This window comes from Lichenostomus cassidix, chromosome 7 (genome assembly GCF_008360975.1).
Source record: "Lichenostomus cassidix isolate B80296 chromosome 7, HeHo_3.0, whole genome shotgun sequence".
NCBI lineage: Eukaryota > Metazoa > Chordata > Aves > Passeriformes > Meliphagidae > Lichenostomus > Lichenostomus cassidix.
The window spans coordinates 4619260-4646888 of NC_139488.1; the positions used below are offsets into that span (position 1 = coordinate 4619260).

At 45.2% G+C, this 27629-nt stretch overlaps 1 protein-coding gene across 1 annotated transcript; it reads right to left on the reverse strand.

Moving 5' to 3' along the window:
* Positions 1-525: 525 nt before the first annotated feature.
* On the reverse strand, positions 526-27586 carry NDUFA10 (NADH:ubiquinone oxidoreductase subunit A10). Its single transcript, XM_085065870.1, has 10 exons — positions 27430-27586; positions 26272-26440; positions 25587-25802; positions 25415-25501; positions 23573-23694; positions 22251-22330; positions 19090-19144; positions 15457-15542; positions 9990-10098; positions 526-925 (listed from the first exon to the last, which is right to left on the reverse strand). The coding sequence occupies exons 1-10, from the start codon at positions 27529-27531 to the stop codon at positions 857-859; spliced, it is 1095 nt and encodes a 364-aa protein (XP_084921996.1). The 5' UTR covers positions 27532-27586; the 3' UTR covers positions 526-856.
* Between the last annotated feature and the right edge of the window lie 43 nt (positions 27587-27629).

Consider the following 27629-nt stretch of genomic DNA (forward strand, 5'->3'; position numbering starts at 1 on the left):
TGGTTTTGATACGGGAAGGAGCACGAGTGAGACTTGGCTGCTTAATTCCAAGGCACTGCCCTAAATTCTGGAATGCCTGGCAGCACTTTTGCTGAGTGACTGAAGCAGTGAGCCCCTTGCTGGAAATGCAAAATTAACTGCAGCCTAAATCTGGACAGTGTTGCTTGAACCAGTGCCAACGTGCCTCATTTCTGTGACTAACTAATACCAAATGAATCATTTCTTTTTCAAAAAAAACCTCCAACTTGGGCTTTCGGGGACTTGCAAAAATAATAATTACACTTGTCTTTTATACCCAACAAACATTTGGCTCTATAGTGGAATCAAAGCAAGAAGCTGTAAGTACAACTGCTGGCAATTATTTGGAATATTTTTTTATAATTTTAAGCAGAGATTTTTGCTCTATGAATCAAGATCACTTCTTTCCATCTCTCAATGAACTTCTGAGGTCCAGTCAGTGCCTTTCAGAACATGCTGTTGCTTCTAATGAACCTCATAAAACACCACGCATGACAGAGCAAGAAATTAACTTTGTGAGAGCCAGGAGGGTACAGGTTTAATTTCTCTTGAATCAGCAGAACAACAATAATCCTGGATAATAATGTGCCACAGTCTTGAGGAAGAGAGTTCAGCTCTGATGTTAAGCCTGCCCCAGCTCACTTGGCCATCCCACATCAACTAGCCAACATCCCTGAGTTCCTCAGGGGAAAACAAACCAGAATCAAGTGGTTTTCCTACAGGGAGTCTATTCCTTTCTGATTTAAGCAGTGTTTCCTTGGAGCAGGTGCACCAAACATGGTTCCTCTTCACTCAGGTTCTGTGGCCCATCCTGCCCAGGGCTCCAACAGGAACAATTTCATTTCAGCCAGATCCACTTGTCCCCAGCATCAGCGTTGTAGCCTGGCCTGTACTTGCGTCCAGGGAGCTAAAGAAAGCAGAAAACTCTGTCAGAACATTTGCCAGGAAAGTCCTGAAGTGCCTCGTGGTGTACAGAATATGAAATATTGGTTTTACATTGGAATGATAAAACTTAGAGATAAATCAGTTTATTGGAAAAGACTGAGCTGCACAGCTGAAGGAGGGACTGCAAAAACCACTATGTCATAACATATAGATATATGAAAATTAGGCCAATGATCTCAGCACCATATTCCACCTGGATTCATCCAACTCCTCCCCAGCCTGAGTGAGAGATGGCTCCCCTAACTGTATCATGGAGGAAAGGAACTGAATCAGCCAGTGCAATCTCATTCCAAAATAGGCACACACATTATTAAATATATGAAATACTTCATGCATGAGATACTGAGTTAATTACCGCGTTAAATTAAACCGTTCAAATGAAACTGCAGATTTAGCCTTCAAGAGCTGAACTTAACTTCATTAAAGCAAAAGCACTATCTGCCTGTCTTCATCAGCAAAGCCAGGGACCACTTTTTGATGGAAAAACCTGAAGATTTTTGAAGCATTTACCCAAATTTCAAGGATACGTTGGGACCTAAGCAACAGTCTCAGTAAGGCTCAGTGCTGAAGCAGTGCCCTTTGGAAGGTACTGGCCATGACCTGAAATGCCAGAGATGGTGAGATCCTAGTTCCAAAAGCAGAATCCATCTCCAGAACATCTATTCCTGCCTCCAGGAATGAAAAAGGAACAGAACATCTTTGAGCTCCAACACTGGACTCAAGCAGCAAAGCAGCAGGGAAAAAAAGCCAATGAGTTTTGTGAGAAAGTCTGAAGCCAGCAAAGATGCTGTAATAAAACTCTTCCTTTAAAAATAAGCTATCTGCTGGCAGCCTTTCCAAATAATTAAGCACAGATCATCTGCTCTGTCTCCACACAAACACTGGTTTCACACAAGACCCCAGACTTGTCCTGAAGATTTTTTCCTTTCCAGAGAAACATGCAAGAGTATCCTGTTGGAGAGAGCTGCCCCTGCAGAGAGAAGCAAGATGCAGCCTTGATAAAATCTATACTCAGGCCACAGAAATGAGCTATTTAATAAAAGATGATGCCTGTTGTTTTGAGGAAGGGGAGTTGTGTTTTTAGTCACTTGAATGTCAAAAAAACAAGACACTTCTTTCCCTAAAAAGCAAGCTAACAGAAGACTTGACCTCCTCCATGAGACACTCCCCACCCTGCCTTGTCACAAACCATTTGTGATCAGTTTTTCTGAGGTTTTTTCAATTAATGTCTTGTCTAAATATCAGCAGAAACCACACAGTCCTGTTTAGAGTTCCCCCCACTGAGCAAAGAGGAGATGGGAGATGAAAATAAATGATTACTATCTCTGCCCCACGAATTTCCAGCAGTGAGCCAGGGAGGACATGAGACCTGCTGTGACCAGCCTGTGACACAAAAACAGCTCTCCCTGGTCCTCTCCAGGCAGCACACAATTGGCCCTTTGATACTTGAAGAGATTCCCAGATAAGTAGATTATTAAAGCAACAGGAGATCTCTGGGAAAATACAGGAGTTTACAGTTTTGTTTCTGGGTACATCTGCCCTCTTTAAAAAGCTACAATATCAACCCCAGCAGAATTCAAATTCATTGTCCAAAACAAATTCCCTGTGTGCCTTTGGTTAAAGACATGCAAGACATCAAAGCAAGTGTTTATAATAAGTATTCATCCATAACTGCATCATTCACAGTGGGCCTTGGCAAAGGCAGGAGAGTTTGGGGATTTGTTACAGCTAAGCTTTCAAAATAGAAAAAAAAAAAAAAAAAAAGAAGAGGGAAGCAGAGTAAACAAGTCCCACATTACCTAGGAAGCAGGAGGATAGCAATTGATGTTCTGTGCACGAGCTGCACAAGTAACACAGATGACTTCCCCACACTGTGCTCTTCAAATCCCCCATTTCACAGCTGTGACTGCAGTAAAGGAGCTGCAGGCTGAGGAACAAGGCAGGATTTTGCAAAGAGGAGTGGCAGGAGCACCAGGGAAGATCTGGGGATGCAGGGCAAGGGGTAGGATGTGCTGCTTCTGGTTAAGTGCACCCAGCTGAAATTCCCAGGCTGTTTGTTCTTGGCCAGCACAAGGGCAGGGATGGGAACAAGGGACCAGCTGGGTTTGTCTGAGCTGGGCAGCCTGGCTGCAAGAAATGATGGAAAAGAGAGAGGAAAAAGCTCTGTGGGACTTTCATTGGCTCAGACGACAGAGAGGGACTGAATAGTCACCTTCTCTGGCAGTGCAAGTTCCCTGGAAGTGTCCAAGGCCAGGTTGGAGCACCCTGGGATACTGGAAGGTGTCCCTGCCTGTGGCAGGGGGCTGAGATGAGCTTTAAGGTCCCTTCCAACCCAACCCATTTCATGATTTTGTGATAACAGAGATCCCACCAAGCATCCCCAAAAGCTCCCCCACATTCCTGCAGCAGGAGGCAAGGCTGAGCTCCTGCCAGGTCACCAAGGAACAGATTTTTCCACTCCATGGAAATTAATAAAATGGAGAATGAAGCCTTGGCCTGCTGCATTACACTGCACAGAGCCCAAAAGTTGGCAGCAAGGATTATTTCCAGAGGGATGTGATAAAATCCACCACACAGAGCATGAAACTCCTGAAATGAGCTGTACCCAAAGGTAGAGCCAGCTCAAAGGCATCAAACTGCTCAACTTTAAAAGAGCATTAGGAAAAGAGATGAAAACAAGACCGTCTCATCAGTTAAATTAAGAACCTGCCACAGAAGTGTCTGTCAAAACTATAAACATGATGAAAAGCCCTATAAAGTGGCAGAGGCTGTGGAGGAGCAACAAGCAGCTCCAGCCAGCTGTTTGCTCTACACCGTGGCTGCTCCGGATCATTCCACACCAGGCACGTGCAGGTAGAGCTCTGGAGAGTTTTAACCACCTGGAAAGGTTGTTTAGGAGCCTGCCTTGTTTTCCAACCTTTGGGGAACAAAAAGAATTGCCGTTTTTGCCTTCTATTCCTGTGCTAATGGCCAGGCTGCACAGCTCCAGGAGCTCTATAAATAGTCTGTTTGGAGCAGCGCTGATCAAAGAGCACTTAAAAGCAGAGTCATTACTCTGCAAGCTCGGCTCATTCATCAATATCCAAACCTCATCCTTCAGTGGCTGTTTATAACAGCCATAATAATAGCCCCTTCCATCACTGCTGCTAGCAGATGACTGCTTTTTACAGGAGAAATCCTCGCTTCCAAAGCTTTGGCAGTGTTGTAGGCACACAGCAAAAATCTGAGAGGGTCTAGGAACGTGGAGCTTCAGATGCTGGCTGGATTCTGGGAGGGTTTGGTTTCTGGCTGTTCCTTATTCCTCCTGCAGTTCCTCTCTCCAGCTACCCAAAAGGAGGCTGTAGCCAGGTGGGGTTGGTCTCTCCTCCCGAGTGACAAGAGGAAACAGCCTCAAAATGCATTAGGGAATGCTGGAATTGGATATTAGGGGGAAAAAATTTCATGGAAAGGGCTGTCACACCCAAAAGCTTTGCTGAATTGAGGCTAAAACAATTCCAGTTTGCTGGAATTGTTCAATGACTGTTGTCCTACCCTTCATTCATTCATTAAAAAAACGAAATTAAAAATCCTTTGGAAAGAGAAGTGTCCATAAGCAGGATCAGTTACCCACTACAGAGTGCAGGGAAAAGCCAAAGAACTAATCCAAGCCACTAAATATCCAAGCCACACCAGCACAGTTAAACACCTCAAACTGACATTACTTCACTGTGTAAGATCCATGGAGATGTTACCCCTCTATTAAATTATATTCCAATTAATTTTAATTTAACACAGATCTACCCCAGGGATCACATTCCTCCACAGGTATGGGATTAAGAGGGCTTTGGGAAAGAGGGATGTGCTCCTACATAAAAAAGTGCTTCCTTTCATAGGGACAGACTATCAAGTTGAAAATGGATTATTTTAATGCCAGTGGGATTTGATTATCTTTTTGATTTACAGAGGTACCCAGTGCCTGGGACAGCAGGGGCCATCACCTAAAATAAAACAGACACAACCACCAAGACCAGGATTTGAGACAGTTCCAAGGTCTGTCAGGCTCAGTCCCTACTATTTTTGGGATAGACATCCCTGCCAACTGTCCATGCTATTTTTCAGGGGCAGCAGGGTGGAGAAGCTACTCTGTTCCTAAAGAGGGGCTGCTCTCACACTCTTCACATGGACAGCATTGGTGAGAGCAGAGGAGAAATGGGAAGGTGGGAAGAGAAGTAGATCCAGGTGCCCTGGAGCAACAACTCTGTCATTCCCAGGTTTTTGTTATTCCTCAGGTCCTTTTGGTCTTACTGATATCTAGCCAGGCAACATCTTGTTACTTTTGAAAGAGCTAAAAATACTTTTGCAGAGATAAAACAGAAAAAAAATCCCTTAAATGAAGCCTTTTCTAATTTATTGTGTGTCTGCTTTCATTCCTTCCTGGATTCAAGAGCAGACAGGGCTGGGCATTACAGCTGTCAAACACCTCCTTTTAAACAGAATTAGGAAAGGAGATCTTGATCCTAAAAAGAATGAAAACTTCATCAAGCCAAGAAAAAAATGGCAGGAGAGAGAAAACAGAAGGTTGTATCAAAGGCAGCAGCTATGGCAACCATCGCAAACATGGAGAAGAAAGATATCCTAAGCTCCCTGCTTCTGCAAAGGCAAGAGTTGATCATGCTGTTGGCTTTCTGAAAGCTCAAGTATTCCTTTTGTAGCTCTTTTAGGAGATTTTTATGTGGAGTTCTCTGCTCTCTAAACTGAGATGGGGAGCTAAGGGACCTGCTAACCCTCTGCCTGCCAGCAGCCACCTTCAGCCCCAGAGCTGCCAAGAAGGCTCAGGGCTGCTCTTGGGCCACCTCAAACCTGGATAAAGTCCTGCCTTTTGGGCTGGCTATGATTTCCCATTACAAACACAAGCTCTTACAACACACTCAATTTTGGGTTGTGAGACAGAGCTGATTCATTCTGCAGGATTCACCTTCTCATCACTCAAAAGCTGCTTCCCTGCAACCACCTAAAACCTGGAGGCATGGCAAGCACTGCACACTACAGGATTTCCCCTCCTAAGGCTACATCCTTATGGAAAAGAGTAATGAAAAGCCTGGGAAAAGAATGTGGGATTCTCCTCCCCTCCATCCTGTTCCCTCTTCTCCACTTGCTGCTGCACAGGACTGCAGGGCACTGCCAGCCACACATTGCCAGGCCCTGGGGCAGAAGGGAGGAGGATGAGGAGCAGGATGCAAAGCTGAAGTTTGGCAAGGCAGCTGAGCTGTGCAGCTGCTGGGGAAGGAGCTGGATTTCACCTCACAGCAGTAGCCAGGGCTTTTACCAGCTCAAGCTTTCCCCTGCCTCATGCTCAGCACCCTCTACATTCCAAAAGCAGAGTTCCACCAAGGAAAATGGGGGAGGAATAAAATGAGAGCCTTCTCTTACCTTTCCACGGTATAGGACAAGGAGGAATTGCCTCACACTGCCAGAGGGCAGGGATAGGTGGGATATTGGGAAGGAATTGTTCCCTGTGAGGGTGGGGAGGCCCTGGCACAGGGTGCCCAGAGAAGCTGCAGCTGCCCCTGGATCCCTGGAAGTGTCCAAGGCCAGGCTGGACAGGGCTTGGAGCAACCTGGGATAGTAGAAAGTGTCCCTGCCCATGGCAGGAGGTGGAATGAGATGAGCTTTAAGGTCCCTTCTAATTCAAAGCACTCTGTGATTCTTTGATTCTCTGAATTGCAGCAAACAGCTGCACTTTTATGTACACAGAAAAGCACATGCACGTCAAAGAAGCCGTTTTTTCCCCACTCCAGGAGATGCAGCAGGAGTGTGAAGTACATCAGCACATTATTTAAGTACACTGATTCCATTAAACAGAGCCATTTGTTTTCATCCTCACTGCAAACACATCTGCCTAAGTGCTCCAGCTCTCCAGCTTCGCAGGGCACACATGGAGTTTGGAGCATTATCCCTGGGGATTGTGTGCAGTTGGAAGAAAGGCAGAGAGATACAGCAGTTGTTAAGGGGAAAGAAAAAAAAAAAGGGTAGTCAAGCCTTTACTAGTCTGACAGTTCCTAAAATAATGTTGCTTCGCTGAAGAATGAACATGCTTATCTCTGATCTACAGAACCTGACTGAAAGGTTACTTCTCCCTTGGCAGAAAAGCCTCCTTAGAAGTTTCTGAATGCCTGAGCAGAACTGCTGGACCCTGCCAGAGGACTTTAGGGTATAAGAACGCCACAGAAAGCCACCTCCTCACACATGAAAAGAACCCTTACAGAAGACATTTAGAGGATATACATTAAAAAAAAGTGAGTTTCTAGTATTCAGAACTGTATGTGGCCACCTCATTATTTTGTGGAAAAGCACACATACTAAAATCTTGAACTCTGAAGAGTGTTCCCTCCTCCTCCTCCTCCTTCTTGGTTGCTTCTAATGAATATTTTGAACAAAACCCAGCTTCTGCCTGGAATTTGTAAATCCCTGAAAACCACCATTATTAGGCAGCATGAATTGTGTGCACGGAACTCTGAAAAGCACAGCAGTTTGCTGCCTATTGGAGAGATCAAGGATTTATGAGTAGTTACAGGGGCAAAAAATCCCCTACGCAAATCATTGTATTTATGTGGTAAACATCATTACACCAACTTTAAAAGCACGTATTTCCCACAAGGAAAAGTTAAACTTCTGTAATTATCCCATAATTAAGTCTTTACTTACAAGTCACATGAGCCTAAACCCTTTATCTTCAAATGCCAAAAGTGGCAGCACAGCTGTGACCATCCCTGCACAGACATGGGCAAGGCAGGGGCTTGTGATTCCCTCTTTACAGACCCAAAAACCCCACAGCCCAAATCTGGATGTCTGGAAGCTCATCTGCTCTCTGTGCCTGTGCTGGTTGGCCTCCTGCTGGATCACCTCTGCACAGGAGCCTCGCCTTAGAAAAAAAAACTCAGCCCTTCATTTGCTAAACAAAGTTGGAAGGGAAAAAAAAAAAACCAAACCCAGATCTTCAAAGTTTCAACACGAGGAATGTAATCCTCAGAACATAAAACAGCAGGTGGGGCTGGCTTTGTGCTTCTCCTTGCAGTAGCTTATGGAAAACAGAAAAACTCAGCATCTTTTGCACTGTGCACCATCCCTATACATCCCCCACACTTGAAGGATTACAAGTATCCAAGCACTCAGAGTATTAGCGTAGCCTAAATTTAACAGAATACTTCCCCAAACGTGCAACTCCTCCTGATTCCAAAGGACATTATCACTTTCCACAGCACTTTCCTGAATCAGGGCCTACAAACAAGCCTGCAGAAGGGAGATTATATTTTGGCAATGTGGTTTTTTTTTTTTTTGCTCAGCTTCAGCTGTCAACTAACTGGCATGGAGCAGTGCAATCCAAGAGCACAGCTTTCCTTCCCAGGTACCCACATTCCTACTCCCAAGCATCCCTTTGCTACATCTGCAAGGCAAGTCACAAATTCCTCCTGGCAGGCAGCTATTTGATGAGCCAGGACATTCTCAGTTTCTTGCCAGCACAAAGAGGGATGTGCTACTGTAGAGGCAGAGAAAAAAAAAGGCTTTCAGAAGCCTTACCCCTGGTTCTCAGCACACAGCACCGAGGTCACATCTAGCTGTGTGTCAGGCAGCCTCAGTAATTCCCAGCTCTGCTGCAAAGGGACATCTCAGCCCCCAAAAAAACCCTCTCATCTCGGGGAAGAAAGGCACTGGCAGTGCAGATGGATGTTGTGTGTTAGAGACAAGTCATGCAGCAGATCCTGCTCAAATCTGTGCTGCACAGCACAGGCGGCTCTCGGAGGGAAGGGCTCCAAAAATCCTGAGCCTGAAGTTTTGGATTTAAGAATGTGACAGCAAGGAGGAGGAAATTCTGAGAGCAATTTCACGGCTGGACCAGGGAGTTTTCAAACCCATTAGACAACCTTAAATGCTTTCTGCTGCTTTAACCTTTCGCTTTAGCCCCTTTTACAAGCTGGAAAGGTCACATCTCAAATGAGGAAGAACAGTGTGAACCTAGAAGCCTCTCTACTACACAGCCAGCTGAGGAGGAGCAAATTATATGGAATATTCTGACTATTCCAGAAGAAAGCAGTGGTAGTTCAGTTTCCAAACAAGTCCATAAATCTATAGCTTACATTTTAATTTCAGTAAAAGACTGTATACTACCAGGAAAAGAAAAATGATAGTGTTTTGATTATGCAAATCATAGGTTCTAAAAATTTATTTAGTATATTCCTCCCTTTGTCTTCAGCAATTGCTTGGAAAATAATAAGATGCAGTGGCAGAGATTTCAACCCAGCTGGAAAACAGAGGGTCACCTGTAACTTTGGCCACTCAGTATTAATTACCATCACTTCCACAACTTCTCTAATGAGCATTCCCAATGCCTGGGGCCTTAGGCAAGCCCTGTGTGGTGGCAGAAGACCCCAAGCCAGGGAAGCACCAAAGCAGCAGCAGGGCAGAGCTCTGAGGGGATTGGGAGCTGCTGTCTCCAGAAGCAGCAAGGCAGGAGCTAATTAAAACCCTGTGTGGGAGCCTGCATGAGGTGTACGAGAGCGCTGGGCACAACAGGCTTTGGATGAGTGCCCACGTGCAGAAACACTCTATTTAAAGCAACAGCACTTTGGGGAAGCAAGGCAGCATTCATTCCTCCTCAGAAAAAAACACCCCCTCCCTCAGCATTTGATAAGAAGTCGCCATGGGTTTCCAATTTTCTTGTTTGACTTAAGGGATTATTTTAGATTTCAGAGGTCACAGACTCATCAGGGCAGGAGAAACAAAAACAAATGAAAAGCATTTATCCTTTAGTCCACATCAAAAGAAAAAAAAAAAAAAGAAAACAAAAAAAGGAAAAGAAAATCAGCTTATGAAACAAACCATTTGCTTCGTTATTCCTCCTGGGGGGAAGCTAGACTCCAAAAAAGGTGGGGATTTGCGTAAAATCCCGAAATTACCGGTGGAAATGGGCAGGAGGATGACAGGCAAGGTGTGGCCAGCAGTGAGGAACACCCTGGCCGTGTCACCTGGCTGTCCCCAGCAGCACTCACCGCTCGATACTCGTAGAAGATCCTGTCAAACTGGGTGCCTCCAATGGTGACCTCGGGAATGAAGCGTGGGATGGACACAGCATCCAGCACTGTACTCTTGTCCTGGACACTGAGAGGGAAAAGAAGCAGTCAGTTCACATCCTGCCCCACCAACAGAAAAACCAATGGCCAAATGTTGCCCAGAGAAGCTGTGGCTGCCCCATCCCTGGATTTGTTCCAAGCCAGGCTGGACAGAGCTTGGATGGAGCCCCCTGGGATAGTGGGAGGTGTCCTTTCCCACAGCAGGGGATGGGACTGGATCACCTTTAAGGTCCCTTCCAACCCAAACTATTCTGGGATTCATAATCATAACTCTATGATTAAAGAATTACTTTTCTGTTAAATAAAGCTTCCAAAGGTTTGGGCTGTTTTCCAAACATTTATCCTTTTCCTCACACATCTACAGTGGTTTTTTCCCTCATCCTTGCCTCTAGTTTGCACCTGCCCAACTTCCTGCTTCTCTATTTCCTCCCCCAGGTTTTTCCATCTTGGAGATGCTCCATCCCTCCTGGGACCCTTCTCTGTTAATCCCCTCTGGCTTTTTTGATTTCCATAAAAGCAGTGTAAAAACCAGTGGTTTTACTGAACACCACACACTACCTTGCTAAATTACCATCCTAAATGGATCAGCACTGTGGCAGTGAGAGGGTCTGGGAGCAGGCAGTGCCTCCAGCATCCTGCCTGAGAATACCTGGAGGAAGGTTGCTGCAGCAGCTCCACTGATGGATCTTGGGATCTACCAACAATCCACACCACACAGCAGCAGCACTTCCAGCTATCCCCAGTTTAAAATGCCTGAGAAACTGCTAGAAAGCCTCCTGCTGCCTGTGGTTATCCACAGGCCGACAGTGCCACCTGGATGTAAGTGGGAAAAGCACATCCCTTTCCAGTCAGCACTGACCAAACCCTAAATCCGACACAAGAAACTCTGCAAATGGTGCTGTTTGCAGTGAACTACTTTTCTCTGCAAACACTGAGGTGCACATCAAGCATATGCCCTGAGCAAAGCAAAATTCATCAACTTTTAGCAATTATTTTGACCCCTGAATCATAAATTTTGGGACCTTAACTCCCAGCACCGAAGAGTTGCAACAACTAAATTGGTTTGCTAACGAACCCTGATATTCACACTCTAAATTATCCTACTACAGACAAATTTGTAAGGAAATACAATAAATCACCAGACCTTCAGATGGGAAAATGTCCTTTTCCAAGACCAGGATCAACACTAAAGATGCCACCTATAAACTGCAACATTACTTATCTTCAACAACAGTAATGTGTATTTTACATGCTGGAAAGCACAAAAGTGAGTCCAGGCACATATAAAGCATAACTTCACACACAGAAATCAAGTTTTGTAGTCACCCAGTCTACAGCTGATCCATTCCTTCCTGAATCTGAACTAAGTGCCAATTTGGAGAGGACAATTCCCAGACACAATTTATTTTAGTTAAGGGTCAAATGACAACCCTGCTGCTCCCAAAACTTCTTTGCACAAGAAAATAATGCAAAACTACTGATAGCCTCTCCAGGTTCAGCTCTGCACCGTCAGAAATAACTTGGAATATGAAGTAAAAGCACACCCAAAGACACCTGCCACAACAATGTCTAACCACAAAACCACAGCCACTTGCCAGGACTAATTCCCTGCTCAGCAGGAAGCATTTAAAGGCATCTTTTATGTTTCTTTCGTTTCTCTCCCTCCCCCAGCAGAAAATTATCACTATTTATTCCTTTCTGACACTTTACCAGACTTTCTTGGAGGAGCTCTCAGCATGCAGCACCTTTACCTCCCAGATTAGGTCATATTTCAAAAGGAACTGAGAGCATGGAAGTGACTGTGTGGTCCCAATACTTTGAGAACATCAAATTTTATCTCACATACCCTATTAACTTGGGTTTTCCCCACTGCTCCACAGGAATCCCACCTGGAAGTACACTATGGATAAGTGCAAATGGGTGAGTTTGCATAGCCTGGGCTGTGATTTCTCAACACCTGATGTTGGCAGAGTCACAAAAACAAGTGACAGTAGAGACCTAAAAGCATTCAGTGACCTAAGAGCCAACACCACAAAACCATTCAAGATAAATTCTGCATTGATACCTGAAATTCATTTTCCTCTTTCTGCCAAAGGGACTCAGACTGCCCCATGTGGCCAGGCAGAACAGGTATGGCATGGCCAAGGGGAGGCACAGCCACTCCCTTGGTGAGCAAACACCATCAAACACCAAGAACAACCAAAACCAAAATGTTTTCCAAGAAAACAGGCCTGCAGTTAATGGGGAGAAGGTGCAACAACAGCTCTTCAAACCTATAAAAGCCACTGGAAAGAAGCAATTACAAAAGAAGTGTTTCAACTGAAGCAAAAAGATGGAATAGACGTGGCTTGGAGCAACCTGGGATAGTGGAAGGTATCCCTGCCCATGGCAGGGGGTGGAATGAGATGAGCTTTAAGGTCCTTTCCAACCCAAATCCATTCTGGGATTTTATAATGAAGAGAGAACCAAGGTGCTAAAGAACATAGTTGGTAATAGTGCCAGAATTAATAGTCTGAGATGTTTGGTCTGATTGCCAACAGTCATGGTGACTCCAGACAGACATTTAAACACAGACACTTCTTCCCTTTGCTAAGCAAAATACACTGGGAAACACAGCTGAAGGGTCTCTCTCCTCACTGCCAGGTCTCCTGCTGTGCCTCTCCCAGGTTCTGAAGGAGCCGTAGGGATAAATCAGATTTAGCTGTGCACTTCTCTGATGCAACAGGTCAAGTGCAGCAAGTTCGCCCACGAGCTGATAAAATAACACAGGCAAGGTTACACAGCCTGCAGCTCCTCATCCTAAACACGATTTATTTTGCAATATGTGATGCCAGACAAATGTTTCTGGGGGAAAAAAATCATGCCCGAGACACTGCAGTGGCAGCAGAGGAACTCCCTGAGACATTTAAAAAGCCAGAACGGTTTCTGCTGGACTCAGGACTTGGAGAGGAAGGGAAGATGTGAAGAGCATCCTCTGGAAGATCCCTCCAGAGGATTTGTGCATTTCAGACACAAATGCAGCCCTTTTTAACCTTTTACCAAGATCCCACAACCACAGTTAGGGCAGGGGAGAGCACTTAAGGGCACGGCAGGGAGATAAAAGGGATCATTATGCAACTGATTGCTTATGGGTGCGGCTCACCGGGTTGATTAGCTGACTGATTTGCATTAATTACTCAGAGGCCCTGCTGGGGTTTCTATGCATTAGACCCTGTATGTATGCGATGAAAGTGTTCTCCTCACCCCTGCCCAGCCATCCTAGTCCCCCAGACATGCTGGTAGGAGCTGAGGGTGGAAGAGAACAGCCAGGCTGACATAGCCCAAAAAGCTGGGAGGTCAGCAATGGAAGCAACTGCAGATGGAGAACCAAACAGAACAGAACTGAGATTGGGTATTAGGGAAATTTTCCTCACTGGAAGGGTGGGCAGGCACTGGACAGGCTGCCTAAAGCCCTGGTGGAATCACTGTCCCTGCAAGTGTCCCAAAGCCACGTGGCTGTGGCAGTAGAGGACATGAGCTAGTGGTAGGCTGGGCACTGCTGGGGGAATGGTTGACTCGGTGATCTTAGAGGGCTTTTCCAACCGAAGCGATCCTAAATAGCTGCTGGAATCTCCCAGAACACCCACGAGAGGGCAGCATGGGCCAGCACACAAACAGGCACCAGGAACCTGCGGGAAAACTGCTTTCCAAAGATAAAATTCATATAGAACCTGCGGGAAAACTGCTTTCCAAAGGAAAAATTCACATCAGCATTCACGGGACACCTGCACAGCTCTGGGGACAACAAGCTCTTTGCTACTTGGGCTTTGGAAAAAGTGAGGAAAGCATCAGCTGAGCTGGGCATTGGATGCTCAGGGATGCAGGTCCAGCAAGGAAGACCTGCAGCAGGCTCCCTGCACTCCTGGAGTTACCATGGCAAAAGGTCATGTCCAAACACACACATTTTTACAAAAAGGTTCTTCCCAGGCTGCCCAACACATTGGCCAGGATTCCCTCACTCAGCTGAGGCAGGCATGGGCCCAAAATGGGCACAAAGGAAGTGTTGTCACCCCTTTATCAATGCCCTGATAGGCCAGCACAAATGAAGATTCAAAAGTAAACACAACTCAAAGCAAACACTGTACTCGATGTTCCTGGTGGGTCCCTTCCAACACAGGATATTTATGATTCTGTGGTTTAAGTAAGCCCCTTGTTGCATTGTAAGATCTTCAAACAGCCATGGTTTTGCCAGAAGAAGAAATAATTTCATATTACCTACAGTGACAAAAGCCTTGTGCAGGAAACTATCTCACCTTCCTCCAGGGTTCAGTGAAAATTTGAGTCCTTAAAGCAATTTATTCCCTTCTACAGCTGCAAAGTGGAATTTTCATACAATATCTTAACACACTGCTCTAATTGTATGGTTTCCTTCAACTCCCTCCTACTCACCACAATTAATAATCCTTTCTTAATACCTGCACTAGTGTGGAGCTACAGGAAAACAAGGAACTTATTTCCTCTTTCAAAGGAAATCTGATTGGCATAATTTTGCAGGGTCTAAGTCACCAGATGTTCTCCAATTACTACACAAAGAAACCTCATCTTTGATACATAAAATGCACCCAAATCATGACTTGTTCCTCCCAGACTCCACCCAACAGTGCTCTTCTGCAATCTACCTTTACTCCTTGATACAAAAACCAAAGAATAGGAGCATTAGCTCTAATTTTAGGAGGTGTTTGAAGTAACAGCACAGGAAAGTAAAATGCAAGGAATATCAGAAGTCAGCAAAAAAAAAATTAATTTATTACTCCAATGCCTGTCACAAAGACAAATTTAGAGGCAGATATTCAATCCAAAAAAATCCCTGTGTTTCTATTAACCTGTGAGATAACCAGAAATTACTGAAAATAATGTAGCTCTTAAATTGTTTCTAAAATGTAATTATACTGAAATTTCCACCTGCACATTCAACCTGAAGATGAAGTTGGAACAAAATGGGAAGCCTGTCTCACTGTTTCTGGTATTAATAGTCTTAGAAGTGCAGATATATTCTTTATATATATCTTTATATTTTATCCAAGTAAAACTGACAAATAAACATAGTGCACTTGCAAAGAGTTATTAAAATCAGTTTAAATTCCATTCCAACAAGGCACCTTCCACCACCTGAGTCTGATCTCTTCACATCCAACTAGGCAGACAAGGATCTTTGAGGAAAACCACCTTTAAATTTGTCTAGAGTCTCCTGTCTCACCAATTAGCTGCAAAAACACCACACCACTTTCCAGTGTCAAGCACCAGTATCACAAAATAGAAACCCACCTTTAAAACCTCATGGCTTTGACCATTTTCCCTGGTATTTGATGCCAAGAATTGCTCAGTGGCTGGATGACAGCATACTTACTAAAGTCTCAAGTGATGGAAAGAAACATCATCTTGCTCCAGCCATGGCCCCTTGTCAAACTTCAGGTACTCGATGTCTTCAATTACCTGGAATCACAAAAGGGTGGTTTGATCAAAAAAATCAATGAAATTATCAAAATAGGTTACTAAACAAATGAGAAAGGCTTCACTGCTAAAGCTGTAGTAACAAAGCAAATGTTTAGAGATAACATGATCATCTCCCAGTTGTATTTCTGGAGGTCATGGCCCTGCCAGGAGCACTGGGCAGATCCTGATGCTTTCAGCTTTGAATGGCAGGGAATAAACTGCCTGAGAAGTGCCTTATTTCCAAATTCTTACCTGATCCAAGACGTTCTTCCTCAACCCACCACTGGGGCTGAAAAGCAAAGAAGGTATAACCTCATCCCTGAGGAAGGATGAGGAGGAAATGGAGATAAGTCTAAACGTAACTCCTTTTGGTTACAAAAATAAAATCATCATGGTATATAGGATGCCTGTTTGCCTGGTTTGATTTCCAGAGAGGCTCATGGCACATTCCCTGAGCCAGGCTGGGGAGCAGGTGTGGCATTTGCCTCCGTGTTGTGGTTCACATCACAGAGAGAAAGGCAGATTCAGGCTGGAAAACTCAGAGCTGGGGGAGCTGCACTGCTGAGTCCAAAGGCTCAGGGTTTCACCAGCCATCAGCACCTACCCATGCATGAAAGGAAAGGTAACACAGCTCAGCACACCCAGCACCCTTCAAACTAGCAATGCCAGCTCAGCAAATCATTCCATCAGCATCCCCAAACTCATCAATCCCACGTTTGAGCTTCATTTACAGCCTGCCTCCATCAGAAAACAGATCTGTGCTGGTCCAGGGGGTAATTGCTTATCACACCTGGCTGACTGGAGCTGGAGGAAACCTGCCCCGGTGTCAGCAGGGTGCACTTCAGGTGCCTGATGAGGTGGAGACAGCACCTTGAAGCAACTTGGGAAGGGATGTTTGGAGCTGGAACAATCCACTCCTTCCCAGAGACCTTTGCCACAGGGAAAGAATAAAGCTGAGGTCATGACCAAACTCCTGATGGCACATTGTCAACCCATTGACAAGTGAACAGATGTCAGCAATGAAGTGACAGAATGATAAATGAAAAATCCTTGCATTCTTTACATTAAATCCACTGTAATTGTTCCCTGCAAACACTAAACCCCAGCTATTACTACTTAAAAGATGATAAAGTGCTATTTCAAAGTAGCCTTGACTAGAAAGGTCCACTCTGAGCAGTATTATGTTTCCATGGTAAGAAATAATGGTTTGGGCACGACTGAATGAATATTTTTGAGGGACAAACTGCTGCAGCACAGCTCCAAGATAAGAGAGGTTTATGGTGAGGTAGCTCAAACAGCCATTATGACTTTTAATCATTTAATTGCAAAGCTGAACCTCCACCATGCTTCTCACTGGCTGCACAAAAGCAATTCCTTCTCTACTCCACAGCAAAGCTTTGCAATCTCAATGCTACTTGATAACAGGACTAATCACAGAGGGCTCAGAAATGGCTACAGGGTAACAAAAATCTGTATCCCAATTAGTTTGGCTCACTGCTATCATATCAGAAGATCTCTCTCCCAGCACCTCCTTAACAATGGTATCAGCTTCCCAAAAAGGATAGAGGAACAACTTCTTACTTTGTAAGTGATGCCCTGGCTCCACCCAGGAATTAGCAGCAAATATTCCAAGGCTTTAAAAATTAAACATATAGCTAACTTTACATTCCCAGTTTTATCCTCATGAAAAACCAGTGTGAAACACCCTAATGAAGCTCATTTCAGCACTCATTACCCCATTCAGCCACCACAACCAAAGTTAATTACCATAGAAAACCCCAACTGGCCTTTTTAAGACACCTCAAAAACAATTTCTAAGCTGTGTATCTCTGCTCTGAGCAAATCAAAAGTTACTCAGCTATCGGGCCATAAAAAATTCAGCTCCCAAATCCCAAAGCAGATAGGAGTGAGCTAATGAACACTGCTGTCTGTCAAGAGGATACACCTGGGCAAACACACGCCTTACAAGCCAAAGCCCTCCTGCCACCCCTTATTTCCAAATTTCTGCTGTGTCATTCCAAAGAGAAACTGAATCTGAACAGAAAAGGGGAAAAAACCAATTCTTTCAAGCAGAACAAATACCAGTATCCATCACCAACATCCAACAATGACCTCATCACAGGCTGGATAATCTTACGAGGTCTTTTCCAACCTTAATCACTCTGTGGCATTGAACTTCAACTCTCAAATAATAATCCTTCCCCTAGTCCAGATTTGTCCAGGCAAATTAAGAACTCCACTGGTGCATCTGATGACCCTATTTAGAGCAATGACAAGATTGCTGAGCTCAGGAGAGTCGCTCCTTCAACAATAAGAGCTTTAGACTGACTTTAAACCCTGATTTAAAGGATTAAAATCAAATCTCTAGCAATAGGGTTTACTACAAAAAAAAAAAAAAAAACAATCTAGGGAGGAAGCAACCTGCTTTATTCTGACCACTTGAAGATGTGTCCAGAGAGGACAGGGAAAAAAATAGATATATAACCCCCACCCCAACTTTCCCTTAATTCACCCAATACCCATCTTGAAACACCACAGTTCTCAACTCTTATCCTTGCTTTTATGCTGTTGTCCACAAAAAATAACTATAAGATTATAACTATCTAGAAAATAACTATCTAGATTCTCACTCACATCACAAACTCAGCTTTTTTGGTCATTTCAAGCTTGATTTTTTGGTGTATTTTTTCTGCTTATTATCTGCTGCCACCAGCCTTTTTTAGGGGTACAAACCCACACTGCCCCACAAGTCTACTGGTTATTAATGACAACCTTTATTATCAAGTGCAGGAACATCCCAAAATCCATCCATGACAGAGGAGCCAAAATGTGGCACACAACCATGTTCTCTTAAAGGGAACCAGAAGGCCTAGAGACAAACAGCAGTGCAACTATAGGAGGGGTAGGGAGTGTTAATTTTTAGGACCAGGAAAGTCCTTATCAATAATTTCTCCTTCACACAGTCATATAACCAGAACTTGGAAGGACATTTCAGGCAAAAATATAATTTTAGTCAGATTAAGGGTCATTTAAATATTAAAATACCTAGCCTGAATATGCTAATAAACCTAATGAAGTACAGGCTACAACATATATTACTCAACTCTCTGCTAAGATCATGCTGCACATAGCATAGAAGGAGGAGGAGGAGTTTGGGCTGTGTATAAGTAGGGTAGAAATCTCACCTCATTAGGGTGAAGACCCAAAAAGTCCTTGGAGACAGCCCATGGGCAATTCTCCTCTCCCTCCTCCCAAGTGAGGATGATTCCTTGGCAAGCTTCCATGGGGAATTATTATTATCATCCAGGTTAACATCTTATTACTGTTATTCATAGAGATCTAGCCCTAGAACTGAAATGGGCCCAAAACCTGTCCAGAATCTCAAAAGCCTTGGTGCTCTTTCCATCAGGGAACAGCAGTTACAGAGAAAAATTAATGATGGTAAAGCAAAAGGCTTCTGTTATCCCCCTAATAATTCTCCACAAGCAGGAAAGTTCACCGAAATAAGGTAAATCTATTAAACTCATTCCAAAAAAGCAAAACTTACCTTCTCCACATCCTCAGCTGCACTTGTTGTGTACTGCAGAACTTCACTGCTCGCACTGAAAAGAACACAGAAATTGAATTCCCCTGATAAAAATGCTCCATCCACCCTCCCCTCGCTCCAAAAGAAACAGCAATGAAGTTAAAAGGAACAAACACCAAACCAGAATCGTTACAATTATTCAGAATGCTCACAGCTGTTGCAATAGAATTCCTGTTGCACCTGTGAGCTGCTTCTTTGCTGCTGGAAAGTTGCTTTTAAAGGGAAAACGGCCTGGAAATCTACATAATTTCAGTTCAGAAAAATAAAAATCACATCTATGAATTTGTTTTCATTTAATTACTGTGGCTACTTGCCCCTATTACAACTGCCCAATCTACTTGAAAATAAGTGAAATTTTCAGTCTAACCCAAAACTTCAGCAGTCATTCCTTTTTACAAGTGTATGAGTCATTTCAAGAGAAGAATGCATTAAATTATCACTATTTACTCAGGCTGAGCTAGCTGAATGAATACAAATGCAGGCAGCAGGATCTGTAAGTGTAAAAACATTTTAAAAAAGGTAATGTTTCCTGGTTACAAGATTGGTTTTTTAATCACACAGCAGCCTTCAGAAAAAAGGCACTTGCAGAGCAGAGCAACAATAGGAGCTCCTACATGAACATTTCCCACTACACATGTTCAGCCACATTCACCAATAGCTGTTCCCAAACCTGCTCCAGCTGGAAAACCCAGAAGGGCCTGGAATAGCTGCCCAGTGTGGACATTATATCAAACATCACACAGCAAAGCTTAGGGGCATGGAGGAAAATTTCATAGAATCCCAAATGGCTTGGGTGGGAAGGGACCTTAAAGCTCATCCAGTTCCCAGTGGAAGGGTCACCTTCCATTATCCCAAGTTTCGCCAAGTCCTGTCCAACCTGGCCTTGGGCACTTCCAGGGATGGGGTAGCAGCTGGAATAAGAGATACTCTCTTCAATCTCAGCCCAAGGGAGAGGTCAGGCTTCAGCAGAGCCTTACACCGGCAATTGAATTAACGACACCAATCAAATCACTTGATCCTGTCTCTTGATTTGACTCTGCAGATTATCAGGGCTTCATTAAGAGAAAACAGCTGCTCAGTGACTCTGCAGATTATTAGGGCTTTCCTTAAGAGAAAACAGCTGCTCACTGGAAGCAGTATTGGATATGAAAGAGAACATTAGCAATCTCAAGGCTCTGCACCAGGAAAAGAGAAAAATCAAACAGAACCCAAACACCGTCTGTTCCAAATCACCAGGCAGGACCTGCCACAGGCCCCAGCTCACAAATCACTACCAATAAAACCATTAAAGACATTCATAAACATGTCAGCTAGAAAGAAAACATCCATTTTAAAGCAAATATCCCCTATAAACTACTTGAGGCAGGATCAGGCTGCTCCAGTTAAATAGAACAAGATAAAAGGAGTTTCACCCAGTAACAAACTCCTTCTCAAGAGAACAAACAAACAAACTTTAACAGGGTAAGCATGCAGGACAAGCTCAGCAGTCTATAACAACTCCTTTTAACCTGTCTGAGCCAGATTTTGGGCATCCTCAAAGAGGATCCCAAGAGTCAAGTCATCCTTCAAGAGTCAAGGAACCAAACTAGGCAGACTAAGAGGCAACAGGCAGCCATGAGCACAGCTTGCTGCACCACTGCCAGCAAACAGTTAAAAGCTGTTTAAATGTGGCTTCTGCATTTATCCCACAAAGGAGCCACCATGAGGTCCAGAGGTGCACAGAGCTGGATTCACACATTCCCAGCTCCCCCACAGCCAGAGGACAGAGACAAAGATCGATGTGACAAGCTGCTGGGAGCCCATCCACTGACAGGATGCCAAGCAGAGGGTGTTTGCTTAGCAGGGGTACTGACCATGTACACACAGAGGGGAAGGAGTTGAAATCACAGCAGGATTTAGGGTTTAGCCTCACTGAACACCACGAGATGTATGTGGGGCTCGATGTGATCCAAAGAACAAGCAGCATTTTCCTCCTCAGCAGTAATTGCAGCAGCTTTGCCCTCAGGGGGGTGGCACTCCCAAGGCTTCCCCACCCTCATTCCCCATTGTTCCCTTCCAAGAGCAGTGTGCTGGCTTTGGGGACACACTGGGAAGCAGCTGACCGTGCATGACACCAACAAGCCCTGCCTGCATGAATGACAAGCTCAGTATCAATTTATTCACTTCAATAGCTGACAGAGCCATCACACTGATCCACCCGGGGAGACAGAGCAAGAACCAGGGGGACACAGGCAGCCTACAAAATACCTGGGAATCGACTCTGACTTAAATCAGCCTCATGCACACACCAGAAGTTACTCAATAATTTGATGACCTTTGAGAGTTTCCATTCCAAAATTATGAAGGAGCAAGGCTGCTTTTAGATTTTTAGGACCATTTTAATTTTGATAGAGCTCTTTCTTAAGAATTGGGAGAGCTGGCAAGCTTTGTTTCATGCAAAGTTTATAAGGCACACATTTTTTCATCCCAGTTAGAGGAAGGCAGGGCAGCCCAGAGAGAGACAGGACACAGGGAATGGCTTCCCATTGCCAGAGGGCAGGGTTAGATGGGATACGGGGAAGGAATTCTTCCCTGTGAGGGTGGGGAGGCCCTGGCACAGGGTGCCCAGAGAAGCTGTGGCTGCCCCTGGATCCCTGGAAGTGTCCAAGGCCAGGCTGGACAGGGCTTGGAGCAGCCTGGGACAGTGGAAGGTGTCCCTTCTCATGGCAGGGGGGTGGATGAGCTTTTAAGGTCCCTTCCAGCCTGAACCATTTTGGGATTCTAGTCTTCATTTCTATGATAAGACTGAAAGGACTTTTTTTTTTGGAGAGAAAAGCTCCAAAGCTTTCCAAAAAGGCCTGAGAAAAGCTTGGATTGCATCCCGCTCTCCTAGCTGTGGCTTTCTGCACATCACTCCTGAATCCATTTTTCTTCTTGCAGCATCAGGATTCTGGGATGGCAGAGCTAACTACAGTCATACACAGTAATTATGCAATGAATGCAACACCCCTTCATTAGGACACAATATCATACCTCATTACACAAGGAGGATTTTTCACATGATTTGATATTAGCAGAGATTTCAGTATTTGCACACATTTTTACTCAAAGGCCCAAGAGACAAAACATTTTGCTTTGCTAACCTGATCTCTGGTAGGAAGGTCTTCTTGTAAGCATCCTCAATGCTCTGGAGATAGGAAGGAGACACCTTTTTCTCATATGGCTAAAAGCAAACAAAAATCAATGTTGTGGAATTAATTTTCTTTTCCCACCCATACAGACTCCAGCCTAAGCAGAAGGGCTGCTCCACGACCTGCCAAGAGCTCTGGAATAAGCAGTCAAACACCCAAGAGAACCACACACACATTAATGAAAGTTTAGAATAATTAAGACATTTGGAATGTTTGGAATTCCTTACATGCTGTTAAATATCTTGGCTTCTCCCAGTGCCCCACATAGCCCACCGAATACCATACACTCCATCTGCCAAAGCAGCAGAATTCCCAAAAATACCATTCCCAAACAAGCCCTTCAGGGCTCAACAGTGCCACTGACCCAAAAAGTCACAAGCTACACCAGCAGTTTCTGTCCAAAGGTTTCAAAAATGCCACTGACCTTTATGCTCACAAGGGCAAAGAACTCACAGGTTCTTCAATACATGAAGAACTTTCTAGCTGAGAATTTCTTGCTAATAAATCAAAGCTTTCTTTTAATATATCAGGTTTTCCAGAGTTAAACTGCATTTCCCATAGCCTTTGAACAAGGCAAGCATCATTTACTCCTCATAACACATCTGAAACAGTTACAAGCACACATCTAAATATCAAAGAAAGGGGGGAAAAAACCCCAAATTAAAAACCTCACTTAGATTAGTCATTTCCCAAAAGCTCCCAACAGCTTTCCGGACCCAAGACTTGTTCAATAACACAGTCATCCAGCAGTGATTGGCAGAATTTCAGGGAGTTAAGTGAACCTGCTGATCCCAGGTGACTCACACATCAACCCCTGCACAGGTGTGAAGAAGCAGTCAACTGGGAAGCAGGAGACAGGGAGCCCAGCTGGACTGCTGGCAGTCAGGAATAACAAATATATCCTCCCTAAGTACACTGCAAGCAGCACATCACCTGCCCATGACTCTTGAAGTGGCAGCTGCAAAGCCTGGTGTAAAATTCACCTGCTCTTAAAACAATTTCTCATTCCAGAGATGACAACATATTGATGCAGTCACAAAAAAGTCAACTTTTGTTTTCTTTTTTTAAAGCAAGCATATGAGAATGCCCACACAGTCATCACCACCACACAGATCTCACACCTCAGAGGACAAGCAGCTCTTCAGAAGCAGAATTCAGCAGCAAAACTCCCAGGACTCACATGAGTGTGATTACAACACACATTAGCAGGCAGCAATTGTGAGAGATAAGTAATAATAAAGAGATAAATAAGCAATCATCAGAGATAAAATTACCTTGCCGCTCTCTTGAATCCTCTTCTGCACCTCTGGGACAGATGCATCTATGTAAATGACCAAGTGAGGTGGCAGAAACTCAGAAAGGCTGATCTCCTTGACCTCCTTGTAGTGATCCAGGCCTGTACAAAACACAAATCACATCACCCCCCTCTGTATTTGCAATCTCTTCTTGGCTCGTATAGCAAGTTTAGGGTAGGCTTTTCCTCAAATAGGATTCAGGAATTTTACAGAATACACAATCTCCAGAGCAAAAGAGAACTAACCTCAGAAGCTTCATGTACTGAGATCTAAGACTCTAAACCCAGTTCTACCAAAGAGAAGGTTTATTCCTGACTCAGGTTTAGAGCAATCTCAGCTCCTCCTCCATCATTGAGAGACGATAAGCAGCAGTACCTCTAATCAAGATGTTTGTTCCCTAAGGATTCCAATACAATCCATTATTTGTCACTGGGATTTTAGATTAAATTGTGGATTGCTGGGCTTTGCTGCCTCAGCAATGCAGAGCAGGGAGACACAGGTGATTACAGCCAGCTCTCAAAGTCATCCAGCAACATGCAGCAGGTGGTAAAAAACAAATATGCACCTACTAAATCAAACAGGAAAAAGAGGAGGTAGTCAGGAAAACAGCTATCTTCACCTCAGGAGTAGCCAAAATGCTAGATTTACTAAGAACAGGCAGCAACAGCTCAGGAGCTCAGTGCTCATAACCCCAGATTAAATCACTCAGGTTGGGAGGAACATCCCCAAATCACCTGGTTCAACCACTCTGCTCAGAACTCCACCCACAGCATCCTGAGTATCTCCAGAAGGAAGAGTCCAGGTGATCTGCTCCAGGGTTTGGCTCCCTTCACAGCAGGTTTGTTTTTTTCCTTACAAATGACACTTTTTGTATTTCAATTTGTGACCTTTATCTTTCATTTTCTCACTACCACTGAGACCAGACTGGCTCTACTTAACAGTGCTCCCCATCCCTCTCCTCCCTGTGTTTGTTGTACCACTGCTGTTCTTTCACCCCCTGATCCAGCCTGCCAGGAGCTGACCAGCAGGTGTTTAAGCATCATTTCCATTCCATAAAACTATGATGACTCTTATCCAACACATTCACATCTTCCTAAGAATCCTCTGGTTTCTAGAGGGTTCGCTCCACCACCTTCCTGCAACCAGGTAGAGGGCTGACTAGCCTGTAACTCCCTGCATCCTCCTCCTTTGCTCTTCCTGAAAACAAGAGCAACATCTGGGTTCTGGGATTCTGCAGAGTTGTTTAAAGCAAGTCAGCCAAACCCTGTTGGCTCATTATTGACCCCACACCTGATGCTGCATAACCATCTCCTGCCTCAAGGGCCTCTGGTCTTCAATCAGCACTTCACCCACATTTCCAGGGAACCACAGGAGTCTCTGGCTCACAGGACACATTGCTGAGCACTGGCACAGGGTGCCCAGAGAAGCTGTGGCTGCCCCTGGATCCCTGGCAGTGTCCAAGGCCAGCCTGGACAGGGCTTGGAGCAACCTGGGACAGGGGAAAGTGTCCCTGCCCATGGCAGGGGGGTGGAATAGGATGAGCTTTAAGGTTCCTTCCCACCCAAACCATGCCATGATTCTATGAATGCACAGAATACATGCTCTTTAACGTATCAGCAGCATCAAAGCCTTGAAGAAAAATTGGAAATCTCATGGCTTGAGGTCAGTCCTTGATGGACCAAACAGCAACATATGAACAACTGAATACTTAAAGGAATCCCACCTTCCAAGGAGGCCTTTTTTGTGGTTTTTTTAAAGTAAACTACCAGATTTCTGACAGATTATGGCAAAATAGCTTCTTTTTTCCCAGCAGGAACTCACATCTCTTGTGGATATATCCTTGCTTTAACATGGCATCCAGGAACACGAAGTCACTGTAAGGAGAGCGCTCCAGCACCACACCTTGCCCTGCAGGTGAAAACAGGTTCCAGGTTGGATTAAAAGGAGTTGTAAGGTCTCTCCCAACCCAAGCCATGATTTTAAGAACCCCAACCTGTGCTGAGCAGGTGCTCCAGGGCATCAGCATACTGCAGGACACGGCTGCCAAAGATCCAGGACTGCAGGCGGTATGAGTGCCCGTCGGGAGACTTGGGGTCTGTGTAGAACTTCTCCAGGTTACAGAAACCATTGAACTTCTCAGGAAGCAGCTTTCCATCCCCTGAGATCCTGTCCTGGTAATGGATGTCTGCTTCAGGGAAATATTTCATTCCTGATGAAAAAAGAAAGCAACAGCAGAGATAAGTTGTGTTCATTTCAAGCAAACCCCTCTCCAGCTATTGAACACACAGCTGTTCCTTAAACATCCCCAATCCCTTTGTTTATCACAGCAGAAGGCAATAAATCCAAACTCCAAGCACTGCTCCTCCTCAGTGAGGGCTGAGCTGTTCCAAGCACAACCCTGTGCACATCTATGTGGAAAACCCAAGCTTTCCATGAGCACAGTGAGCACATCACCTCCAGTAGACCTGAAACTTCACTCCCAATAAATCCCACTAGCTCAGGAGTCCCAGAGACAGACATCCCCATCCCAAACCTCACCAACATTATCCATCAACCCTCCCCATTCCCCCCAGCATTTCTCAGCTAAGCAAGAACTGCTGCTCTGGTGAACATTCTCTGCACACAAACCACAACTAAACTCTATCAGCTCTGAAGGAAACAGTCACAGTAGGACATACCCAGTTTTTCTGCTATTTGCTGGGCCAGCTTGCCCTTCCCAGAAGACAGATTCCCCTCCACTGTGAAGACTTTGCTGTGCTCTGTGAATTTCTTGCTGGCCTTTTCTCCCAACATATAAGCCAGCCACCCATACTGCAGGCTCTGCTCAGGGCTGGTGTGAATTCTTGCCTAGAAGAAAGCACATAATCAGCAGATTTGGAGAGTTTTTTAGGTGAAAATGCAGCTTTTTCAGACACTTCTACACACACAGGACACGCTCTACTGCATCTAACACAAGGAATTTTTACCCAGTAACCTTAGCACTGTCATTTCAGCTTAGCAACTGAGAAAGTAATTAGGCTGGGAACCTGTTCATGAAATTAAATGCTGAGAAGACAGAAAGCAACAAATAATTTTCAGCCTGAAGGCCAGACACACAACATGCCCAGAATTCCCAAGGGAGACCCCATATTAGACTTTTGCTTGTGTTTTGTTTGGGTTTTGGGCCATAATAACACTAAATCCACTCTCAGGAGAGTTACAGCTTTGTTTCAACATGGTTTAGAGGAAAAAAGTCAGGACTTGATAGTCTTGGAGGTCTTTTTCAGCTTTAACAATCCCGTGATTTCTGTACAACACAAAGGTGGCAAGAGAGACCCACCTGGGCTGTGGGGCTGAAGGCAGGGTCTCTCTGAGCCCTCTCAGAGCTGCCCACAGCCCCTGACAAACACTGTATAAGCCTCATTCTGAGCCCTGCAGAGAATTCAGTATAACCTCCCTTATAAACAGGAAGGTCTATTTTTCTTTAATAGCCCTTCACTCACAGCACCACTGCCCACAGCTGAAGGTCACTACACTCCGCTCTCAAGCACTCACTCCCGTCTCCACCGCGCATTTCGCCGCCTCTCGCAAGGAATGTCCCTTCCCAAGGGACAGCCCAGCCCTGCGCCACCAGCACAGCCCCGGCGAGAGGCACCTCGGGCCCCGGGCCGGCCCTGCTCACCCCCGGCAGGACACAGCTCTGGGCAAAGCCCTGCCCGGCCAGCTCCGCTCACCCTCAGCAGGACAGAGCTCAACAACAGCCCTCCAGCCATCCCCACTAACACCTGCAGAAGGGAGCACAGCCCGCAGCCCTACCCGGCCGCAGGACAGAGCGCAGCCCAGCCTTCCCCACTCACCTCCAGCAGGACGGAGCCCAGCACAGCGCTGTCCGGCCCGGAGTTCCCCCGCCGGCCCCGGGCGGCCGCGGCCCGGCCGAGCCGGGACACCCACAAGGACATGGCGGTGCCGGGCGCAGGGCGGCGGCGCGCACTGATGATGCACGGCCGGGAAGGCGGAGCGCCGGGGTTATGAGGGCCAGGGTGGCCGCGCCCCCAGA

Excerpts from the sequence above, each read along its gene's own strand:
- NDUFA10 (XM_085065870.1), bottom strand. The coding sequence starts at position 27,531 with ATGTCCTTGTGGGTGTCCCGGCTCGGCCGGGCCGCGGCCGCCCGGGGC. Across the intron at positions 26,441-27,429 it reads TGGGCTCCGTCCTGCTGGAG|GCAAGAATTCACACCAGCCC; the intron begins GTGAGTGGGGAA and ends GCTTTCTTCTAG. Across the intron at positions 23,695-25,414 it reads AGGATATATCCACAAGAGAT|GCCTGGATCACTACAAGGAG; the intron begins GTGAGTTCCTGC and ends TGTTTTGTACAG.